At 36.6% G+C, this 23,639-nt stretch overlaps 1 protein-coding gene and 1 non-coding gene across 8 annotated transcripts in view; one reads left to right on the forward strand and one right to left on the reverse strand.

Annotated features, from left to right (window-relative positions):
* Positions 1-23,639, forward strand: part of CDKL5 (cyclin dependent kinase like 5) — a 179,463-nt gene that overhangs the window by 52,809 nt on the left and 103,015 nt on the right. For all 7 annotated transcript variants that reach the window (XM_086387354.1, XM_086387349.1, XM_086387355.1 and 4 more), the window contains 2 exons: positions 11,678-11,907; positions 14,384-14,418. In XM_086387354.1, coding sequence (XP_086243480.1) covers positions 11,844-11,907; positions 14,384-14,418 — 99 coding nt within the window. In that variant the 5' untranslated portion in view covers positions 11,678-11,843. The remainder of the gene's footprint in view (positions 1-11,677; positions 11,908-14,383; positions 14,419-23,639) is intronic.
* On the reverse strand, positions 10,160-10,231 carry TRNAR-GCG (transfer RNA arginine (anticodon GCG)). Its single transcript has one exon. It is a non-coding gene; the product is annotated as a tRNA-Arg (tRNA).

Here is a 23,639-nt window from a genome sequence, read left to right on the forward strand (position 1 = left end):
TTTAAAACACTGTCTAGGTTTGTCATAGCTTTCCTTCCAAGGAGCAAGTGTCTTAATTTCATGGCTGCAGTCACCATCCACAGTGCTTTTGGAGCTCAAGAAAATAAAATCTGTCACTGTTACCACTTTTTCCCCTTCTCTTTGTCATGAAGTGATGAGACCAGATGCCATGATCTTAGTTTTTTGAATGTTGAGTTTTAAGCCAGCTTTTTCACTCTCCTCTTTTACCTTCATCAAGAGTCTCTTTAGTTCCTCTTTGCTTTCTGCCATTAGAGTGGTATCATCTGCATATCTGAAGTTGTTGATATTTCTCCTGGCAGTCTTGATTCCAGCTTGTGATTCATCTAGTCTGGCATTTCGCATGATTGTAGTAGTAGAGGACAATAACAGACCACATTTTCTGATCCACATCAACACAGTAAAATGGTTCTCAACTTCTGTAAGTTTGTTCTAAATTCAGTTGTTTAAAGTTTAGAGATCAGAACAAGTTACCCCATAAAAACCATGTTAAAATTGATACATTTTCATGCAAGGGCTTTCAAAACCTTTTAAACCAATAGTGTTTCTTAAACAGTACAATGTTAGTGTGAACTCTGAATTTCTCTGATCCCAGTTTAGTTCTTTTTTAAAAATCTGAACCTTGAGGTCCTCAGATTCTCAGGAAGGGCTGGGAGTTTAACAGGTTTGGCAGTACTAGGAGAAATATCAGGTAACTGGGTAAGAGATACATTGACTTGGCACTGGATTCCCTGACTTGTGGAAAGACCCTAAGGGTAAAGGGGAGGTAAGATACATGTTTCACAATTAGAAATTTTTATTCTATTAAACCGTGTGTATATTGCTCATGATAGTCAAATATCAGTTTGATTTAATTATGAGAACTGAATTACAGAGAATGGATTGATAGATTACTCTTCACTATTGGAGGAATAAAGCAAAATGAAGATCTTATTAATTGTGTCAGATGGTCCTATTTAGGAAGAAAACTAAGTAGGAGTGCATTATCTCTTCACCTATAGTCAATATGGAGAATTCTCTGTAAGAGAGTAGGATGCTTTTTCATAAGGGTGTGCTTTCCACGGAAAGGATTTCTTTCCATACATGGATCACGAGTTTCAAATTTCAAACCATTTGAACTCTCTTATTATAGCAGAAGTTTTGTTGTGTACCACATCCATTCCTGTCCAATTTCAGTGACAAAATGATTCTCTCATTTGTATGTATAAAAACAATGCCAGAAATGAAGACAAAACTCATGATTCATCTGATTTTGTGCTTTCTTTCAGAAGAAGAAAAGACCCATTGAGATGAAGATTATAATTTCAGCAACAAAGGAAACATTTAAGGCTCAAGCAGCCCTTAAATCAATACTAGTAATATATGAAATAAATTATAAGCCTTATATTTCTCTCAGTTCTTGTAGGTACATACTTGCCAATGCAGAGACAAGATTGCTTGATTTTAGGTGTATTTCTTAGTTCAAGATGGGGGTTTAGTCACTTAGTTGTGTCCGACTTTGCGACCCCATGGATTGTATCCTGCCAGGCTTCTCTGCCCATGGGATTTCCCAGGCAAGAATACTGGAGTGGGTTGCCAGTTCCTTCTCCAGGGGATCTTCTCAACACAGGAATTGAACCCGGGTCTCTTGCCTTGCAGGCAAGTTCTTTACCAACTGAGCTAAAGACAAATACACTTTAAAAATCATTCTGTTATTTACAAAGTTAATAGTAATGAAAAGCTCAAACAATTTTTGAGAGATTTTTACAATCTTTTTATTGGAAGGGACCTTAGAGGACATCTAATTTAGTACATGACTCTTGTACATGACTCTTTTCTAGCATGGCAAGGCTAAACTGCTTCCAGTGGCCTCTTCCTGCTCCCTGCAGGTCCCCTGCCAGTCTTCTGTGCTTTGGATTACAGAGCTTCTCTGTTTCTTGAATTTATCAAGCTCTCTAAGACTCTGTGACTTCCCTGGTGGCTCAGACAGTAAAGCGTCTGCTTACAATGCCGGAGACCCGGGTTCGATTCCTGGGTCAGGAAGATCCCCCGGAGAAGGAAATGGCAACCCACTCCAGTATTCTCGCCTGGGAAATCCCATGGACAGAGGAGCCTGGTGGGCTACGTCTGTGGAGAAGCAAAGAGTCAGGCATAACTGAGTGACTTCACATCACTTCAGGACTCTGTATTGCCTTGAATGCTCTTCTCACATCCCTGTTCCCATGACTTGCTTCTTGACATTAAGCAGATTTCATTGAAATTTCACCTCCCCATATAGGCCTTTCCCAGACTACCTTATCTACCTGCCCACCCCCCTGCCCCTTTCAGTCTCCAAAACTCTCTACCATATGACTGTTTTCTTTCCTTCATAATAATTGTCACTATCTGTAATGATCAAATTTGTTTGTTTATTGTCTGTCTTCCTCATTGTCTCCATGGGAGCAGGGGCTGTGTTTGTCTCCTGAAGCATCTGGTGGGCTGGCCCAGTGTAGGTGTCTGACAGATATTTATAGAATGAATAACCATCAATGGTTCATCATTGTCCAAATCACTACTGTACTGGTATGTCTGCTTTTTACCACTTTACTACCACTGATCTTAGTTATTCCCCCTGAAATAACCCAAATCACCTGCTTGATTCCCTCTTTTTCAAAGAGTTTTCACACATTAGGATGCCAGTCATCTCTCATTGAGGCGTATCTTGTCCAGTTTCCTCACCAGCTCCTCATCTGGCATGATTTTGGAGTGTGGTCATCATCCAGATTATCTGTCACTGGGAGTTTTTGGTTTTGCTGTTGATACCCAACACTAGACACATGGGATTATATGGAGTCTGGAGAGAGATAGTTCAATTAAACTTTTTTTTTGATTGATGTAATATTGAAATGCTCTATCTTTGATAAAAATTATCTTTTGCCTCCATATAAATGCCATGAAACTATTTATGTATGATGTCATTATCAGAATTATTTTTGACTTGTTAAAACCTTGTTTTATTGTGAAATACAACACAGAAGTAGGTAAAACAAATTTACACTCTAATGTATATTTAGCTATCACTCAAGTCAAGAAATAGAATATTACCAGTTTCCCAGAAAGCCCTCTTATGTTATCAATCTCAACTCCTCCCTGGAGCTAATTAATATCCTCATTTTTAAAAGAAACACTTCCTTGATTACTTATTCTTTTAATAGATTTACCACTTATATATGCATATCTAGCCAATATAGTTTGTAATTCAGCTTTACCTGTTATAAAAACTATGTATAAAGGAAATCAAGATTGCTCTGAGAAATATCAAAAACCTCAGATATGGAGATGATGCCACTCTAATGGCAGAAAGCAAGGAAGAACTAAAGAACCTCTTGATACAGGTGAAAGAGAAGAGTGAAAAAGCTGACTTAAAACTCAACATTCAAAAATCTAAGATCATGGCATCCGGTCCCATCACTTCATGGTAAATAGAAGGGGAAAAGTAGAAGAAATGACAGATTTTATTTACTTGGGCTCCAAAATCACTGGGGACAGTGACTGCTGCCATGAAATGAGAAGACACTTGCTCCTTGGAAGGAAAGCTATGACAAACCTAGACAGTGTATTAAAAAAGCAGACAGATCACTTTGACAACAGAGGTCCATATAGTTAAAGCTATGGTTTTTCTATAGTCATGTACAGATGTAAGAGCTGGCCCATAAGAAAGGCTGAGTGCCGAAGAGTTGATGCTTTTGAACTTTAGTGTTAGAGAAGACTCTTGAGAGGCCTTTGCACTGCAAGGAGTCAAACCAGTCCATCCTAAAGGAAATCAACCATGAATATTCACTGGAAGGACTGATGCTAAAGCTGAAGCTCCAATCCTTTGGCCACCTGATGTGAAGAGCCCACTCACTGGAAAAGACCCTGATGCTGGGAAAGATTGAGGGCAAAAGGAGAAGGGGGTGGCAGAGGATGAGATGGTTAGATAGCATAACCAACTCAATGGACATGAATTTGAGGAAACTAAGAGATAGTGAAGGACAGGGGAGCCTGGTGTGCTGCAGTCCACGGGGTTGCAAAGAGTTGGACAGACTGAGTGACTTAACAGCAACAACACTACAAGCTTAGTTGTGTTACTTACAAGCACCCATATATTACCTCACAGTTCTGTAGATCAGAAGACTGGGATGGTATGGCTGGGTTCTCTGCTTAAGGTAATACTGATATAAAGCTAGAGTTTAGTGTGTTGACTGGGGCTGAGTTCTCATTCGTCCTTGATTAGTTACAAAGTTCGGAGAAGCCAATGGCACCCCACTCCAGTACTCTTGCCTGGAGAATCCCATGGACAGAGGAGCCTGGTAGCTGTAGTCCATGGGGTCGCTAAGAGTCAGACACGACTGAGCTACTTCACTTTCACTTTTCACTTTCATGCATTGGAGAAGGAAGTGGCAACCCACTCCAGTGTTCTTGCTTGGAGAATCCCAGGGACGGGGGAGCCTGGTGGGCTGCCGTCTATGGGGTCGCACAGAGTCAGACACGACTGAAGCGACTTAGCTGTAGCACCAGCAGTAGCAGTTACAAAGTTGATTTCTGAGATCCAGCTCTTTTTGATCTCTCTATTTTTGTGTGTTTTCTATTTCATGAACTTCTGCTCTTATTTCTTTCTTTGTATTTTCTTTGGATTTATTTTACTGTTCCTTAAAAAAAACAACCTCTTGAGATTGATTCTTAGTTTATTTTTTTATATTTTGTGATATATGCATTTATAAGGCTTTTGATTACCTCCCTAAGCATTGTTTTAATTTCTCATGAATTTGTATTTTTATTTTTAAATGTTTATTATGATTTCTTCTTTGACATGAATTATTTTAAGAATGTTATTTATTGATTTCTAAACATATGAATGAAAAGTGAAAGTGTTAGTCACTCCATCGTATCTGACTCTGAAACTTTACCCGCTGCAGCCCGCCAGGCTCCTCTATCCATGGTCTTCTCCAGGCAAGAATACTGGAGTGGGTAGCCATTACCTTCTCCAGGGGATTTTCTGGACTCAGGGATTGAATCTGGGTCTCCTGCATTGCAGGTGGATTCTTTACTGTCTGAGCAAACATATGAATATTTCTTAATTATTTCTTTTGTGACTAATTTGTTGCATACTTGCGTTGTGGAGAGAGAACATCCTCGGACTAAATCCTTGTAATTTGCTTTGAATTGCATTTCAGCCTAGCACATTATCAGTTTTTATAAATGTTCTGTGTATGCTTGGGGGGAGAAAGATATTCTACAGTTCTTTTAATTTGTTTAAGTTTTAAAAATAAAAGTATTATGTATACTTTTTATGCTGTCTGTGTTGAGTTCCCATGGTAGTATTCTGTTTTCCAGTTCTGGAATTCTAATTTCTTTCCCCAGTTTGTTCTTCTACCTTGTAGACCTCCCAGTTCTGTCAAAATGTTCAACCCTTGGGTTTTTATTCATTCAACTCTATAGTTGTCTCATAATCTAAGTCTGATAATCCTGATACTATAAATTTTTCTGGGGCATTTTCTGTTTTGGTCATTTCTGTTCTTATTAATGTTATGTGTATCTTGTTATCTTTGATTATGTATTGCATGAGCTAAACAAGAAATTATCTGTAGCAATATTATGATGGCTGTGTTCTTGTTACCCTCCTGCCAGCTGCCCCCACACCCTGCACCTACCACCTGCTGCTTCCCCTTTCAACCAGACAACTGTTGGCACTAACCATCTGAATGTGGGACCACCTCAATCCAAGGGACACTTAGAGGGTTATTTAGGTCACTCATGTGACATAAAGCTATCATTCAGGTTTGTTCTGGGACTGATTTCTTTCTGGTTTCCTTTATCCTAAGAGTATAGCTCTTGGGGTTTCAGCTTCAAGTGAATGATGCTTATCGTACTTTCTTATTTTGAAACACTTTTACCTTTGACCTTCTTGCCCCTGGATTATGAGTTTCAAGAGCAAGCCTGTTTTTCTTCCTATTTTTCTGAATCTTCCTTCAAGTGTCTGTGAGCTAAAATTGTTTTGGGTGATTTGGATTACCTCGCTGAGTTCTATTCCTTTGCCTTGATATCAGCCAGGTAATTCTTCATAACCTTCAGTCTTGGGGATTTTTACGCTGTTCTTTAAAAATATTCCCTCCAGCATTTGTATTTGTTCTCAAAGGGACATTTCATCCAAGTTATTTAGTTACTTGAAGCTAAAGTGTCTGAGTTTTTAAGGCCTTGAAAAATTAATCAGTATTATTCATATAAAATTGTAGTTAAATCCAATTTGGCTTTAAGTTTTTCCCTCAATTTGAATTCAGTTCAGTTCAGTCGCTCAGTCGTGTCCGACTCTTTTGTTACCCCATGGACTGCAGCATGCCAGGTTTCCCTGTCCATCACCAACTCCTGGAGCTTACTCAAACTCATGTCCATCGAGTCGGTGATGCCACTCAACCATCTCATCCTCTGTGGTCCCCTTCTCCTCCCGCCTTCAGTCTTTTCCAGCATCAGAGTCTTTTCCATTGAGTTAGTTCTTTACATCAGGTGGCCAAAACATTGGGATTTAAGCTTCAGCATCAGGCCTTCCAGTGAATATTCAGGACTAATTTCCCTTAGAATGGACTGGTTGGATTTCCTTGCAGTCCAAGGGACTCTCAAGAGTCTTCTCCAACACCACAGTTCAAAAGCATCAATTCTTTGGCGCTCAGCTTTCTTTATAGTCCAACTCTCACATCCATATGTGACTACGGGAAAAACCATAGCTTTGACTAGATGGACCTTTGTTGGTAAAGTAATGTCTCTGCTTTTTAATATGCTGTCTAGGTTGGTCATAGCTTTTCTCCCAAGGAGCAAGTGTCTTTTAATTTCATGGCTGCAGTCACCATCTGCAGTGATTTTGGAGCCCAAGGAAGTAAAGTTTCTCACTGTTTCCATTGTTTCTCCATCTATTTGTCATGAAGTGATGGGACTGGATGCCATGATCTTCGTTTTCTGAATGTTGAGTTTTAAGCCAACTTTTTCACTCTTCTCTTTCAGTTTCATTAAAAGGCTCGTTAGTTCTTCTTTGCTTTCTGCCATAAGGGTGGTGTCATCTGCATATCTGAGGTTATTGATATTTCTCCCAGCGATCTTGATTCCAGCTTGTCCTTCATCCACTCCAGCATTTTGCATGATATACTCTGTATAGAAGTTAAATAAGCAAGGTGACAATATACAGTCTTGATGTACTCCTTTCCCAATTTGGAACCAGTCTGTCATTCCATGTCCAGTTCTAACTGTTTCTTCTTGACCTGCATACAGATTTCTCAGGAGGCAGGTCAGGTGGTCTGGTATTCCCATCTCGTTAAGAATTTCCCACAGTTTGTTGTGATCCACACAGTCAAAGGCTTTGGCATAGTCAATAAAGCAGAAGTAGATGTTTTTCTGGAACTCTCTTGCTTTTTCTATGATCCAGCAAATATTGCCAATTTGATCTCTGGTTCCTCTGCCTTTTCTAAATCCAGCTTGAACATGTGGATCAATTTGAATACTGGTAGTTAAAAGACTGTTCTTGACACCTGTGTTATATGTTACTCACACATTTAAATTCTGATTCTCAGGGTTTACATTACTTGATTTGTGTAGAGAATAGATGGGACCAAATGTTCTTTATATATACCACATATAGAACTTTTGTGGGTGCTGAGTCTTCTTAATAGGAATGACTTAATTTTTATCCCTAGTTTCCTTTAAAATGAGCTGTACCATTCTTGACAGGGGAATATTTATTGTTTCCTGGGTGTTCTTCCAAATCAGCCATAGAAAAGAATGATTCATTCTCAGAAACACTCTGCACATCTTTTACCTGGAAAGTGACTGACTTAGATCTTCATATGTTGGCTCCTTCCTGTTAGTGATATTCCACTTCAAATGTCACCTTTGTAGAGGGGGCTCTTTGAGTAATCGCTCCTTGTTTCTCCCTTCATAACATGTATCATTATCTGATAATAATCTTGCATTTTTTCCTCCCTCAGTAAAATGTGAAGCACCATGAGGGCAAGGATTTTGCCTATCTTGTTCACAACTAACTGTCTCATGTCTTATTTACTCTTTCTCTGAATCATGTTAGGCAGTCAGTAATTTTTTTGTTTAATAAATGAATGAAGAGAACAAATGTTTATTTCTTGAAAATATTTGAAATTGTGACATCATTTTCTCTAAATATCACAGTCATCCTTTAAAAATGTGTGATTCCATTGAATTAAAGTTATTTTCTAAAATAAGTGTTGTGTTTGCTTTTTCTTGCCTTTTTTCAAAAACGATTTTGGTAAATATTGAATGAAAAGTCAGACAATAAAAAATCTGATCTAAAGTGTTAGAGTGACAAATATTTAGCATTAGGGACCACTGTGACTTTGTTATATATTGAGCTGGAAGGAGGTCAGTGTGACTAGAGTGGAACAATCAAGGGAAAGAAAAGTCAGAGATGACATCAGAGGATAGGAGATTAAGACCTGATGGCTTATGTGGACTTTGACTTTTAATGATATGGGAGGCCACTGGAGGATTTTGAGCAGAGAAGTAACATAGAGGTGAGTGTGGACTATAGGGATATTAAAGTGTGGCCTACTTCCAAGCTCTCATGTCAGTTCCACTGGCTGTTTTGTCTCTCTCTGCCAAGGCCACCCTGTCTTAATTTTTATAGCTCAGTTCTAATTCTAAGTATATTCGGTAGAGAGTATCTTGCCAGATCCTCCTCTCAAGGCTGAGCCTTCTTATTTTTCTTATTTGGAAGAGTGTTGGCTGTACTTGGAATTCTGCGCTTCCATATATATTTTAGAATCAGCTTACTGTCATTCCTCAGAAAACTCTCTTGGGATTCTGATTGAAATTGCATTGCCTGTATAGATTAATATAGAGATAATTGATATCCTTTAGCCTCAAAATTGGAAAAACTTCATTGATCTAGGTCATCTTTAATGAGTTTGAATAAACTTTACATATATATACACACAAGTACACACATATATGTGATATATATATGCTTATGTATATGATGTTTACAAATACAGTTGATATTTGTATACTGAGTTTATATTTAGCCTCCTTGTTAACACTTATAATTCTAATAATTTTTAGATTCCTTTGCATTTTCTATATAAACAATAATATCTGTAAAATCTGGTTTTCTCTTTCCAGTCCTATATAGTTTATTCCTTTATTTTTTGTTTTGTTTTTTTTAACTTACTGAGCTGTCTGGGACCCACCAGGATAATGTTTAATAGTAATGTTAATAAGTATTAATAGCAGAATTTCTTTTCATGTTCTTAATTTTTAAAGGGGCTATATCTAAATAGTCCACATTTAAGAATGATATTGTAGGTTTTTTCGGATACTTTTATCAAGATATAAACATTTAAAAGGCATTTAATTATGGACATATTTCTCTTTAGACTTACATTCCTACCATTAGTATATAAAACGGCCACTTTTTGTGTCAGTACTTTATATCACATAGGGTACTCAAATTTATTAAGTTTCAGATTTCATAAGCAGCAAAGAAATTTCTTCCTTTTAAACCAATACTTTATGTTGATACAACTGTTCTTCTTATAGATAGTATAGTTTTTTTTTTTAAACAAAAATTTCAAAATAATTTCAGATTTAAAGTTGTAAAGATCATATAAAGAATTTCCTGTTTCATGGAGTCTTGACCCAGATCCCCCAAATATAAACATTTTATAATATTTACTTTATCATTCTTTCTGTTTCTCTTTCTCTATACTACATACATATTTTTTTCTGAATTGGTTTAACTTGCAAATTATCTCTAAGAACTTTGATATTCTCCTTTTATTTTTTTCTGTTAAGCTTTTTATTAGACTGTTCTAGAGATTTAGGCTGTGCCTTATTTATTTTATCAAAATTTAATTGACATATAACATTGGTTCCAAGTGTACAACACAATGATTTCATATTTGTATATATTACAAAAGGATCACATAAGTCTGCTTACCGTCCATCACCACACATAGTTATGTATTCTTTCTTGTGAAGAGCATTTAAGATTTACTCTTAGTGTAGTCGCTCAGTCATGTCCGACTCTTTGTGACCCCATGGACTGTAGGCCACCAGGCTCCTCTGTCCATTGGATTCTCCAGACAAGAATACTGGAGTGGGTTGCCATTTCCTTCTCCAGGGGATCTTCCCAACCCAGGGATTGAACCTGGGTCTTCTGCATCGCAGGCAGACGCTTTACCCTTTGAGCCACCAGGGAAGCCCAAGATTTACTCTTAGCCACTTTCAAATATGCAGTAGAGTATTATTAACTATAGTCACCATGTTGTACATTGCATCCCTAGGACTTGCTCATTTTATAACCAGAAATGTGTACCTTTGGATCACCACTCATCTTGTCATTTCTTAAGAGGATTGTTTTATGTAACCACCTTACTATTGTCAAAAAAAATTATAATTGATACAATATTATCTAATCTGTGGGCTTCCCTTGTGGCTCAGCTGGTAAAGAATTCGCCTGCAATGTGGGAGACCTGGCTTCGATCCCTGGGTTGGGAAGATCCCCTGGAGAAGGGAAAGGCTACCCATTGCAGTATTCTGGCCTGGAGAATTCCATGGATTACAGTCCATGGGGTCACAAAGAGTCGGACACGACTGAGCGACTTTCACTTCACTATCTAATCTGTAGACTTTTAAATTTTATCATTTACCCTTTATAGCAAAAAAATTTTTTTCTTGTCTAGCATCCAGCCCAAGATCATGCATTATATTTAGTTATCATGACTCTCAGTCTTCTTTTCTAGAACAGTTGCTTAGTCGTTTCTTATGTTTCATGACATAGACATTTTTAAAGAATACAGGCCAGTTACTGAGTAGAATATTCCTCAGTTTGGGCTTGTCTCTTGCTGCCTATGGTTAGATTCATGTTTTACCCTTTTGGAAGAATGTATGTGTATATGTAATTTACGTATGCATTTATATCTATCTCTTTATCTCTCTATATTAATAACTGACCTTACATGATTAACTCTTAATTCCAAGCTTTCCCAATTTTCATATTTATAACTTCCTTTTATGAGAATGAGACGAAACCCACATTATCCACAGTATGTTTACTTATTTGCTTAATTATAGAATATACATAAAGAAGTTTCATATCTCTGTAAAAAATAACTGAGTATAATATTTGTTTATATTTCTTTAACTCAAGGAAAGTATGTAGTTAAAATACTGTTTTCAGAAATTGTGTGTGTGTGCTCACTCGCTCAGTAATGTCTGAGTCTGGGACCCCATGGACTGTAGTCCACCAGGAGCCTCTGTCCATGGAATTTTCCTGGCAACAATACTGGAGTGGATTGCCATTTCCTCCTCTAGGGGATCTTCCCAACCCAGGAATCGAACTCACATCTCCTGCTTTGGCAGTGTATTCTTTACCACTAAGCCACTTGGGAATCCCTTTCAAAAGTTGCCTGGGGTTAATTCTTTTCCCTGCCCGGGCTTGTTCAGTGTAGTTATAGTATTCATTTCAAATATAGTTAAGTACATTTTTTTGACTGTGTTTCATTTTGGGTACTTCCCTCCTATTATTATTAGTAGTAGCATATAAAACAACATGGTTTTAAAAGAACTGTACAAAAAGATTGGATAGGTTATTAGAGTACTGAGAAATAAAATTTATGACTTTTAATTGTGTTTGTTCTTTCAGGAAATCATTTAATAATTCACATTAGGACAAATATGTGAAAGTTCCTGCCAACCTGTGAATATTTCTTCCTTCGGACATTTTTTGTTCTACTTACTGTACAACTTTCTTAGAAGTTCTTTTTTGATGCCATGTTCTGTGGCTTGCATCTAAAGAGGAGTTTGTCTTCATGAAGATTCCTAACATTGGTAATGTGATGAATAAATTTGAGATCCTTGGGGTTGTAGGTGAAGGTAAGTTTAACATTCTTTGAGGTTTTGAGCAATGTGCAATTATATCTACCACCAAAAAAGTTATTAATTCAAATTCTATTATGTCAGCTAGGCTTATTTTGACTAACTCAAAATTTATATAAGTTAAATTTTACTTAATGCATGAGAAATAAATGAATAAATGACTTCTATTTGTCTATGAGAATGACAAACCACGTTTTATAAATTCTGAGCCTCATGATTTGGTCATATTTTAACATCTCTGAAATCAGGATGTATGTTACAATCAGTAGCATGTCATGATTTAATTGGCAGAACTTTTTCTTTCCTAGTAGTACAGAAAATAATACTTATAATCAATGACATCATCAATTTGATGAAATATTGTAATTTGTTTTTTTATAAATCTTACTAATTTTTCTTTTTTTTGTAATTTTTGCTCTTAAAGATAACTTTATGGAGATTTTGATAAATGATTCTTTTAACAGTATAAGTTACTATAATTATGATTTCTTTAATGTTACAAAAGTATTGGTATTTCAGAATTTTCAAGTATATTTTGAATTTCAAAAGAAGTTTTACAATTTACCTATGTCAACAGCATAGTTGTTCTAGATTTTAATATTAAGTTGATAAATCCTTTTCAAATAAGTAGAAACAATTAAAATATTGTGTAATCATTACGTATTTGCTTCAAGGTCTGAAGTTTGAAGACAAAAAAGAATCCTTCTTTCTTCACTTAGCTCCTTTTTGTCTTTTTCATTGGTATTCACTATGTAGATAAAATTCATTCTCAGTGTCTTATTTACTATTAATTTTATAATACCTGATTTATTACTGTTTTTCAAATGTGTTACATAGACTTATGCTGTAAAAATACTCACTGGAGAAGGTCAGCTCCTTGGATGTAACAAAGTTGGAATGTTTCAGATTCTGGGCCTAAGTTTTTCTGTATCATGACCTTTTTCTTAGTATACTTATAGGTGATCCTCTTCTCAGGGATTAGCTTAGATTAACTACAACTACCAGTTGTTATTGTGGTTTTTCAGTTGCTCAGTCATGTCTGACTCTTTGCAACCCTCTGGACTGCAGCACGCCAGGCTTCCCTGTCCTTCACCATCTCCCAGAGTTTGCTCAGACTCATGTCCATTGAGTTGATGATGCCATCCAACCATTGCATCCTCTGTCGTCCCCTTCTCCTCCTGCCCTAAATCTTTCCCATCCTCAGGGTCTACAACTAACTACCAGACTAACATATAAATCAAAATATGTTAGTTTCAAGTTGTAGTCAGAACCATCATTGCTATTTTTTTTCCTTTGTAAACTACCTCAGATGCTTCTTGGCTATGAAATACATATACATTAAGGAAATTAAAAGCTGTTAAGCAAACTCTACATCCCTGCAGCCTAAACAGTGCATTTTCACCCCATAGAAAAACTAACATGGGCAGTTAAGTGAGGATTGGATGACTGCCTGGTGATTGTGGAGTTGAATTGGATGGCTATAATGGCTGGTTTCATCCTAACTGTGATAATAAGATTCATCCATCTCGACCAATTGAAGGATACTTATTCTGGTTCCCCAGTTTCTGTTGCAGACACATTTTCCAATTTCATCTCCCTGAAGTCTTCTTCTCAGACGCAAATGCAGGCTTTGCCTGTCTGTAAATGTCAATCATTTCTACCAACTTCAGTTATTGTATATTACATTTTGATTCTCCTAATTAGATTTTTTCACATTATAACTTTTGCCTCAATTTCCTTGCTGTCAACTCTGTGTTCTGGGTTTAAGGAAATAGTTTATTGGCTGATTAATAGGATAAGTAACCCAAAAGGTAGTGATGTGTCTCATTTGAAATATATCAAATAAAGTGGGAGTGCTTAGCTACAGATGGTCAGAGATCCTTGGACTACTTATGCTGGTGCCATTGAACTTAGTATTTATGGCAAAAATGTAGCAACTCCTACTAGTTATTAATTGGAATGCTGAGGTGAGACCTGTAATATTTTGCGAGTCAGAGAAGACATTCTAGTATCCTAGAAGAGAATTTAATTGTCTCGTAGGAGAGAGAACATATTTGATAGGCTCCATGCTTGAGCCTACCCTTGTGAAACCATTAGCTCTTAAATTTTGAGTTCCCTAGAATCTTTTGAGGTAATTTTAATTTACTCTTAAAGTTATTAGGTCCAAATTGCATCTCTAGAAATTTTTCAACATCTGAAGTAAAATTTTTCTTAAAAAGAGAAACATTAAAAAGTACATGCTTGTTGGGGAAATGAGTTGCTAATAATACTCTTGGTTTATAAAAAGTATATGATAAATATTCATGCTTTCTTTGTATATGGCTCATTCCATTATCACTGCAGAATATTGTCATTTTAGGAATCACTGTTATTCCATATTTTGATAGCCGCTGTAAATATAATAGAACTTTGATTTCTCCAAGAGCTGTACTTTGTATACGTGTCCCTAATTGTTCACTTCTTTTTATTATAGGAGCCTATGGAGTTGTACTTAAATGCAGGCATAAGGTAAGTACATGGTTTTTAAAAAGAAAATATCTGTGTATGTTTAACATTTTTGAAACTAATGTAGTATTCTGTGCATGTGGGCATATAATTAAAAATGTATACGATGTCTACATCATTGTCTACGATGATGGTGATACTTAAAGAAGAATTAATATGGGAACCTGAAAAAAGAGACTACTTTGGGTAAGCTTTATCATGATTAGATAGTCATTAGTTCTTTATACTCATGTGCTATTTTTTTCAACTGACCTATATGTAGATGGAAAGCTGCCTAATGGGAAGAGAGAAAAGGTGGTAGAGAAGGAATCAAAGTAGTGGCAGATTTAATTTATGTCAAGAACTTAAGAGCAAGGAGGAGTTTCATGAAGTCAATATTTTTCTTGTAGAACCAATAATTTAAGATTGCTTATAGGGTCAGAATCCAGATTTTGAAGGGTAGTGGATGGGTGTTTGGTTATGAAATAGGGCTTGAAGTAATAGTGTATGATTATGACTCTTAGCTGTTGTTGGTCACTCTTGAACAGCCTTGAAGTGAATCTTATTATATAGATTATTTGACTATGGTTAATAATCACCAGTTATTCAGGGAGGTTATTTCAAGTTTCCATAGGTGTTGCTGTATTGAGCAACACCTTTAACCTGGTGTTAAAGAGACTGCCTTTAACCTGGCAAATGTTGAAGCTGTAACAATTTCAAACATTAGGTTAAATATTTTTCTATTATGGCATAGCTAGTCTGAATGTTAATATCTGGCCTCATACTATTTTGTGCATAATTTGTTAAGACCAAGGTTTAAATTTTTTTGGTATTTTATAGTGATATGATTCATGTTTGAGATGAGCTTAGCAGTTTAGTCTGAGCCATTTAAACTCTCAAATCTGTGACAACGCACATAAAGATGATGTAATTTTTATGTTTGCTTTTTCTTTCCTACTGTACAAAATATTACTTAACATTTTGAATTTAAGGCTTCATGACAACTGATGCATTTTGGATTTTACATCACATATCTCTTTAATTCAAAGAATTTTCTATTCTTGAAATTGGGTATTTGAATTATGTTATGCTGATAATAGTTATCTTAAGACCTCTGCCAGTAAATCTTAAAAAAAAAAAATTTGAATACTATTGGCTCTTGATTCAGGATGACTAAGAATTTAAAATAATAAATATAGTCAAAATAAATTTAGCCCCTTAAATTTCTAATTAAGAAATATCACTGCAGTTTGAAATTAAACAAATAGAAAGCTGTCTAGTGAAGTGCTATGCTTTTAGGGAGGTGTGTTGAGTTAAATTTAGGAAGCTTTAAAAATATTCTTGGATAGATACTACTCAGGGTTATTAGTGTCCAAATTAAATTTGAGTCTTTCATGAACATAATACCCCTTTTTGTATACTGTGGCTCTGTTGATACAACATAGCCAAGGGAAGCTTCAGTTCTTAGTCTTACTCCTTGAATTTTAAAACCCAGGGATTTCTGATACATAATGGCACATCTTCCAACAGTATTTTCTCTCAGTTGTTACGCTTCTTCCTGTGACCTTTCTCCCTATACTTTCGTCTGGTTTACTCATTTGTTAAGACATGCTTGTTAACTGAACCTGGTTCTCATATGCACACTGTTAGTGCTGGCAAGATGGACTCAGAGTGAGACTGGATGAGAACTAGTGCCACTGCTCTTAGGAAACCACCTCTGAATGTGAGCTCTGATTCCTTTGTCCATGTGCAGGGCATTTTGAGCTCTAAGGATGAATAACCCATATTTTTCTTGCTCTTGTATGTCTTATGGTCTGTCTGAAGAGTTAGAAGTGCATATTTAAAAAAAAAAACACACATGTGAGATTGCTGCAAATGAAATTGCATCTTAAAAAAAAAATACTTCTTTTTACTAAAGCCCCTCACTAAATGAGGGACTCATAAACCAGCTTTCTGAGTATTGTTGTTTCTTCCTTTCATGCACCAAAAAATATACCACTGGATGGAAAATTTGAAGCATAAATTAGTGTCTATCTCAGAGTAATTTCTAGAATTTGCAGTTGTTTCATCATTAGACTTGTTATAGTATACCCTTTTTTCAGCTAGAATCAGTCCTTCAAATCTTTCCCCGACTATCCAAAAATAGAAGATTTGATGCTTCCGATAAGATTTACCCTTTCAGATCAAACAAATGGATATCTATGAAATCTCACGGTATAGTTTTTAAAAAAAGGATATAAACCTCTGTTTGGTGCCTATTATGTGTAAAGTGATCATGCCCATATATTTTCCATAATTTCAAAATTTTTAATAAAATGCTTATATTTTAATAAGTGAAATAATAATTTAATACATTTAATGTATTATTTTAATACATTTAATACATTTATATATAATATAAATCAGGTTGGTTGTGATTACTTACACAGGTATGTGTGATTGCTTGTGCATAAATTGGATCTCTTTTTGAGATGTTTGGCTATGGTTGTATGTATAGTTAAGTAATTTCTAGTGTATGGTGTATTTCAACAAGTATGAAAGAAAGTCACTGTTTTAATCTGTGTTCTGTTGCAAGAAATTTAGAGGTCATGTTTATAAACAGATATATCTTGTCTTTTGTGAACATAATATGATATTGGGCTTTTCCAGGCCAAAGATCAGTTCTTAATTTACTGAAATAAATGCTACCCAATTAAAAAAGAAAAATGTAATTGTACTCTCTTTTTGACAGCTTCTGTTATCCTTATATGAACACTCTTAGCAATGACTGTTCAGAGAAGGCAATGGCACCCCACTCCAGCACTCTTGCCTGGTGGGCCGCAGTCCATGGGGTCGCTAAGAGTAGGACAAGACTCAAGCGACTTCACTTTCACTTTTCACTTTCCTGCATTGGAGAAGGCAATGGCAACCCACTCCAGTGTTCTTGCCTGGAGAATCCCAGGGATGGGGAAGCCTCGTGGGCTGCCGTCTATGGGGTCACGCAGAGTCGGACATGACTGAAGCGACTTAGCAGCAGCAGCAGCAATGACTGTTAAGCTGTTTATGGGGATTTATGATTTTACTTGCATTTGGAAAAAGTTCTGACTTGGACCTTTACCATACAAATGTGCATTGCTTATCTTCTTTTTATTTGTGTGTCTGCTTTAAAGTGCCCAAGAGAGGGGAGGTATGTTTTAGAGCACACTTTTCTTCACAGACGCCCCAGGAGGTCATCTTCATAACAAAGTGGGGAGAATGGAATGGAGTTGAAATAGGGAGATGTGATTAGAACTTGAGGCAAGAGAGAGGATAGAGAGAGCTGGCTGCTACTGCTGCTAAGTCGCTTCAGTCGTGTCGGACTCTGTGCGACCCCATAGACGGCAGCCCACCAGGCTTCCACGTCCCTGGGATTTTCCAGGCAAGGACACTGGAGTAGGTTGCCATTTCCTTCTCCAATACATGAAAGTGAAAAGTGAAAGTGAAGTCGCTCAGTCGTGTCCAACTCTAGCGACCCCATGGACTGCAGCCTACCAGGCTCCTCCGTCTACCGGATTTTCCAGGCAAAAGTACTGGAGTGGGGTGCCATTGCCTTCTCCCAGAGAGAGCTGGAGATTGATGCTAATCGAGTCTAGGACATGGAAGTGCTGATTCATGTAGTTCATTTCCTATGGCTGAAGTTGACTGATGAGAAATTTTTGTTTGTTTTGAAGTAGTAGGTGTATATGCTCTTGAATAACTAGTTATAAAAGCTGTGAATAATCCAGTATTGGGGTACAGCCTGTAAGTATTAAATGATAAACTTGACTTAAATTAGAGAAAGTGAAAGTGAAGTCGCTCAGTCATGTCCCACTCTTTGTGACCCCATGGACTGTAGCCCGCCAGGCTCCTCCATCCATGGAATTTTCTAGGCAAGGGTACTGGAGTGGGTTGCCATTTCCTTCTCCAGGGGATCTTCCCGACCCAGGGATCGAACCCTGGTCTCCTGCACTGCAAGTAGACACTTTACCATCTGAGCCACCAGGGAACCAAAAAGGAAAGACACCGAAGAGAGCTTTTGCAGAGTAGCAGGTCCTTGTGGAGGGATTAAAGGTGATCCCAAGGATTGGTGGTGAACTGGAAAAGCATTGGTATCATTTTATCTGACTGGAAAACTTAGAAAGGGTGTATAAGTTTGAAGGGAAAGATCAGTTTGGCTTTCATAATAAAGAATAAAATGTCAGCAGAGTACCAAACCTGGTATTAGTAAATACCACATATTGAGCATCTACCGTATGTGGTAGGCAGGCAATCTATTTGATGTTTTACATTTAATCCCCACAACCCCGACTCTCCATCCCTACTTTATAAATGAGAAAACTGAGTCAGAGAGAGGCTGTGTAATAGAGCTAAGATTATGCAGCTAATAAGTGGCAAAACTAGGGTTTGATATGACTCCAGAAGTAGCTTCCATGTGCCTGGGATGAAACTGAAATGATATGAACCTTCCAAGAGGGAGAGCAGAGCAGAGTGAAAGATGTGTTTAAATGATCTTACTGAAAGAAGAAGGAGCAGACCTCTTGCAAGCAAGGAAAAAAGATTTTTTAAAGTGGCATTCACTAATAGTATAAAAATCTCATCAAAAGATCCATGATGATAAGGATTGAGGGCTGAGAAAATCCATTTCATTTAACACTGCCATTTATTAATGACTTCTCTAAGTCAAATGATACATTAATGCCAAATAGCAAGAGGTTAAAGAGAGAATAGATAGAGAAGATCTGGATTGCTTCATTCTTCTCTTGTGAGAGTTCAGAAATTGAGATTGAAAGTAGTAGGAAGAATAGATTTGATTAAATATTTTCTAGTTAGGAATATCCATATTTCCCCTACTGAAAGGTATTCTTTGGATATTTGTTATTGCTTAATAGTCATAAATTTACCTTTTGTTATAAGCCTTGATTTTTAGCAAGCAATATGTATTTTTGAATCAGTGATTCCATTTTTTCTTTTTCACATTAATTTTGTTTTTCTACCAAAAAGCTGATTACTCTTTTTAAAAATCAAACTGTTTTAAGAAGATGCTTAAGGAAAAGTCAATGAACCATTATCAATTTAATAAATTATTTATAGTTGCCATCTAAAACCATAGTTATTCTCTACTGGAACAAAATAAACTTTTTTCAGGTTTATTCCCCACATTAAATAAAGCAAATGTTTTTCTTTAATTTTTAGTCAACCATGAGAAACAGAATATATGGGATTAATTATGTTAATTACTTTGTCATTTTATTCCTCCTTACTTCAATAAAAGTAACATGTGGGTTCTTGCTTTTGTGTGCAAAATTTCTAGCATTTGAAGAGGATTATAGAGAGACTTGGGGTTTTTCATAAGGATTATAAGCAGCTGGAAATATTTCAGTATTAATCGATTATTTTGTCATAATTTTTAAAAATAATTGCACTCTGAAATGATGTGAATTTACTGAAGGTTATGAAGATTAATGAGATGTCAGCGTTAAACTGGACTTCAGGTCAGGAACAAAGATAGCAGGAATCAGTGATGGGGGAAAACATCTGCCTCTTCTTACAGAAGCACTCATGTAGAACAGATACTTCTGTGTGGTTTCCTTTCTTGACCAGGTTTTTGTTGCTGATCCAGTTAATTGTAGAACAGTCTCTGGAACAGGACAAAAGTGTCATCAAAATTGTACTTCTTTGTACTATAATATTTTGCATTTTCAATTCTGCTAGTCTGTTGATAAAGGAAAAATTATCCATGTTTCTGTCGTCTTATTTTTAGTAAAACAAATAATGACTCGTGTCAATTTCCAGATAAGTCTGACTTTAGGGAAACAAAAGAATCTGAGGCTTTTGTAGGTTTCCTGCCTGCATTTATCCTTTTCATCCTAATCTGGATTTTGTTTTTTGTTTGCTCTTAGTAAATGAGATAAGAGAATGGTCATATTGGAACTAGCCCCACTACTAGCTCTGCATGCATTGTCTACACAGAAGACTTTACCTCATTCATCCTTCTTATAGTGACTCAGTTCCTAAATGCTCATCCCTCCTCCCATCCACAGCTTCCCAATCTAGAGGATGAGTTGGCTGGAGCACAAGGTGGACTTTAAAGTTCCCTCTTCTGCCAGTCATAAAAACATAATTATTCCCTTCTGTAAGAGAGCATTCTTTCTATACCTTCTTAAGATGAATAATTTCATTAGTCTTTGATAAATGTCTATGCTTAAGGGATTTAACTGGTTCTTTAATGTGACTTTAAAGCTTCAGGGACCAAAAAATGAGTGTCAGTCATTTTTCTACACAAGCCCAAAATATATAGACATTGGCAGTATAAGAAAAGTAGCTGATCAACAAATGCCTATATGGTGGATACTTTTAAATAGTTCATCATAACTCTTGATGAGTTGTTGGAATCAGTAATTTGAAAGTAGTGCATGGGGATCTATTTTTATATAAAAATAATCCACCCCTGAATATTAGAAGCTATAGTTCATATTCTACAGTGGTTTTGAAGCTTTACTATTTCTTAATTTAAAGGTTAAAAAAAAAGGTTTGTTCCCTATGTTAAAGTATTTTAATTAAAAAAAAAAAAAAAGCTTTCTACTTCTTCTACTTAAAGCATTGTGTTCAAGGCATGATATTGTAAAGTAAAATTCAACCGAATATCTTTTTAGGAAAAATCTATTGAGTGCCTGTGGGCCAAATCTGGCCTGCCACTTATTTTATGGAACCTAGCCACGCTCATTCATTTATGTTTTTTCTATGGATGCTTTTGCACTAATATGACAGAGTAATTTCAACAGAGACCGTATGACATACAAAGTCTAAAATAGTATATTTATTTTGTGACCCTTCCTGAACAGAAGTTTGCTGACTCTCATGCTGAGCAAGCCCTAACTAGGAGAATACAGTGGAAGCAGAACAGTGGCCTCAGTGGGCCAGCAATCTCAGTTTCTGTTTGTCTCTTTGCCCTTGATGCTCTTGGAATCTGAGAAATAGAGTTAATAAAGTGTGGAACTTCCACTGAAAATTATTTTTCCCTTGAGCAAATCTTTTGGCTGGTTAAGTAGGAAGCTTTATATTGGTTCCCTCTTTCACGATCAAGTATCAGAATGGAGAATTGGACTTTCTAGGAACTGGGCATACAGAGACACATGCAGTCTATTCACTCTGACTGTGTTTCATCACTGGCCTGAATAGCTCTCTTTTCATTCAGAGGTGAATACAAAGAAGAAAACAATCTTCACTGAGACTATGAAAGGTAACTTGAGTTCATGAGAAGGACATTCTCACAAATATGAAGAGGAAAATTCTTTAGAGGCAAAGAAATGAGATAACTTCCTAATATTGTATAATTCAAGTGACCATAAATGAGAAGAAGCAATAGTAATAATCTCTGTTTCAAGTATCTCTTAACTTCCAGGCATTGTGCTGGGCTTGGTGTTTTATTTTCATTACTCTTTAGATCCTCATAACAGCTATAAAAGTTAGAAAGAATTACCTTCCTTTAAAATGGAGGAAACTGATGCTCAAATAGGTTAATTTCCTAAAAGCCATACAAGTTAGTAGGTGCTTGAGCCAGGAAGTAAACCACATAGGCCCTTATATTTGTAATTGATATACAGTTGATTTACAGTGTTGTGACCTTTTAAAAAAATGGAAGTAAAATTCACATAATATAAAACCAACCATTTTAAAGTGTACAGCTCAGTACCATTCATACATTCAAAATATCGTACAATCACTACCTCTATCAAGTTTCAAAACACTTTATCACCCCCTAGAAAAACCCTATACCCATTAAGTACTCACTGTTTCTCACTTTCTCTGTCTCTGGCAAACACAAATCTGCTTTCTGTCTCTATAGATTTACCTATTCTGGGTATTTCATATAAAGGGAATCACATACACTTTGTGGCCATTTGAATTTGACTTCTTTCACTTAGTGTAATGTTTTTGAGATTCATCCATGTAGCCTGTATCATTACTTCATTCCTTTTTTATGACTAATATTCCGTTGTGTGGCCATACCACATTTTGTTTATCCATTTATCTGTAGAAGAACATTTAGGTTGTTTTTACCTTTTGATTATTGTGAATAGTGTTGCTGTGAACTTTTGTGATTGAGTTTTGTTTGAGTCCCAATTTTCAGTTCTTTTGGGTTATATACCAAGAAGTGAAAATGCTAGGTAATATGAGAATTCTGTGTTTAATGTTTTTGAGGAATCACATAACTTTTCTACAGTGGCTGTACCACTTTACATTTCTGCCAGCACTGTACAAAGATTCCAGTTTCTCCACATCTTCACCAATATGTGTTTCCTTACTATTATTATTATTTTTACTGCAGCCATCCTAGTCTATAGCAGTGTCATATTATGGTTTTGCCCTGCCTCTTGAGAAATTTGTATGCAGGTCAGGAAGCAACAGTTAGAACTGGACATGGAACAATAGACTGGTTCCAAATGGGAAAAGGAGTACGTCAAGGCTGTGTATTGTCACCCTGCTTATTTAACTTATATGCAGAGTACATCATGAGAAACCCTGGGCTGGAAGGAGCACAAGCTGGAATCAAGATTGCCGGGAGAAATATCAATAACCTCAGATATGCAGATGACACCACCCTTATGGCAGAAAGTGAAGAGGAACTAAAAAGCCTCTTGATGAGAGTGAAAGAGGAGAGTGAAAAGGTTGGCTTAAAGCTCAACATTCAGAAAATGAAGATCATGGCATCTGGTCCCATCACTTCATGGGAAATAGATGGGGAAACAGTATCAGACTATTTTTCTGGGCTCCAAAATCACTGCAGATGGTGACTGCAGCCATGAAATTAAAATACGCTTCCTCCTTGGAAGAAAAGTTATGACCAACCTAGATAGCATATTCAAAAGCAGAGACATTACTTTGCCAACAAAGGTCTGTCTAGTCAAGGCTATGGTTTTTCCAGTGGTCATGTATGGATGTGAGAGTTGGACTGTGAAGAAAGCTGAGTGCCAAAGAATTGATGCTTTTGAACTGTGGTGTTGGAAAAGACTCTTGAGAGTCCCTTGGACTGCAAGGAGATCCAACCAGTCCATTCTGAAGGAGATCAGCCCTGGGTGTTCTTTGGAAGGAATGATGCTAAAGCTGAAATTCCAGTACTTTGGCCACCTCATGGGAAGAGTTGACTCATTGGAAAAGAGTCTGATGCTGGGAGGGATTGGGGGCAGGAGGAGAAGGGGACGACAGAGGATGAGATGGCTGGATGGCATCACTGACTCGATGGACAT

Source organism: Bos grunniens, chromosome X (genome assembly GCF_055505025.1).
Source record: "Bos grunniens cultivar Pamir isolate PY7600 chromosome X, Bosgru_T2T1.0, whole genome shotgun sequence".
Classification (NCBI taxonomy): Eukaryota; Metazoa; Chordata; class Mammalia; order Artiodactyla; family Bovidae; genus Bos; species Bos grunniens.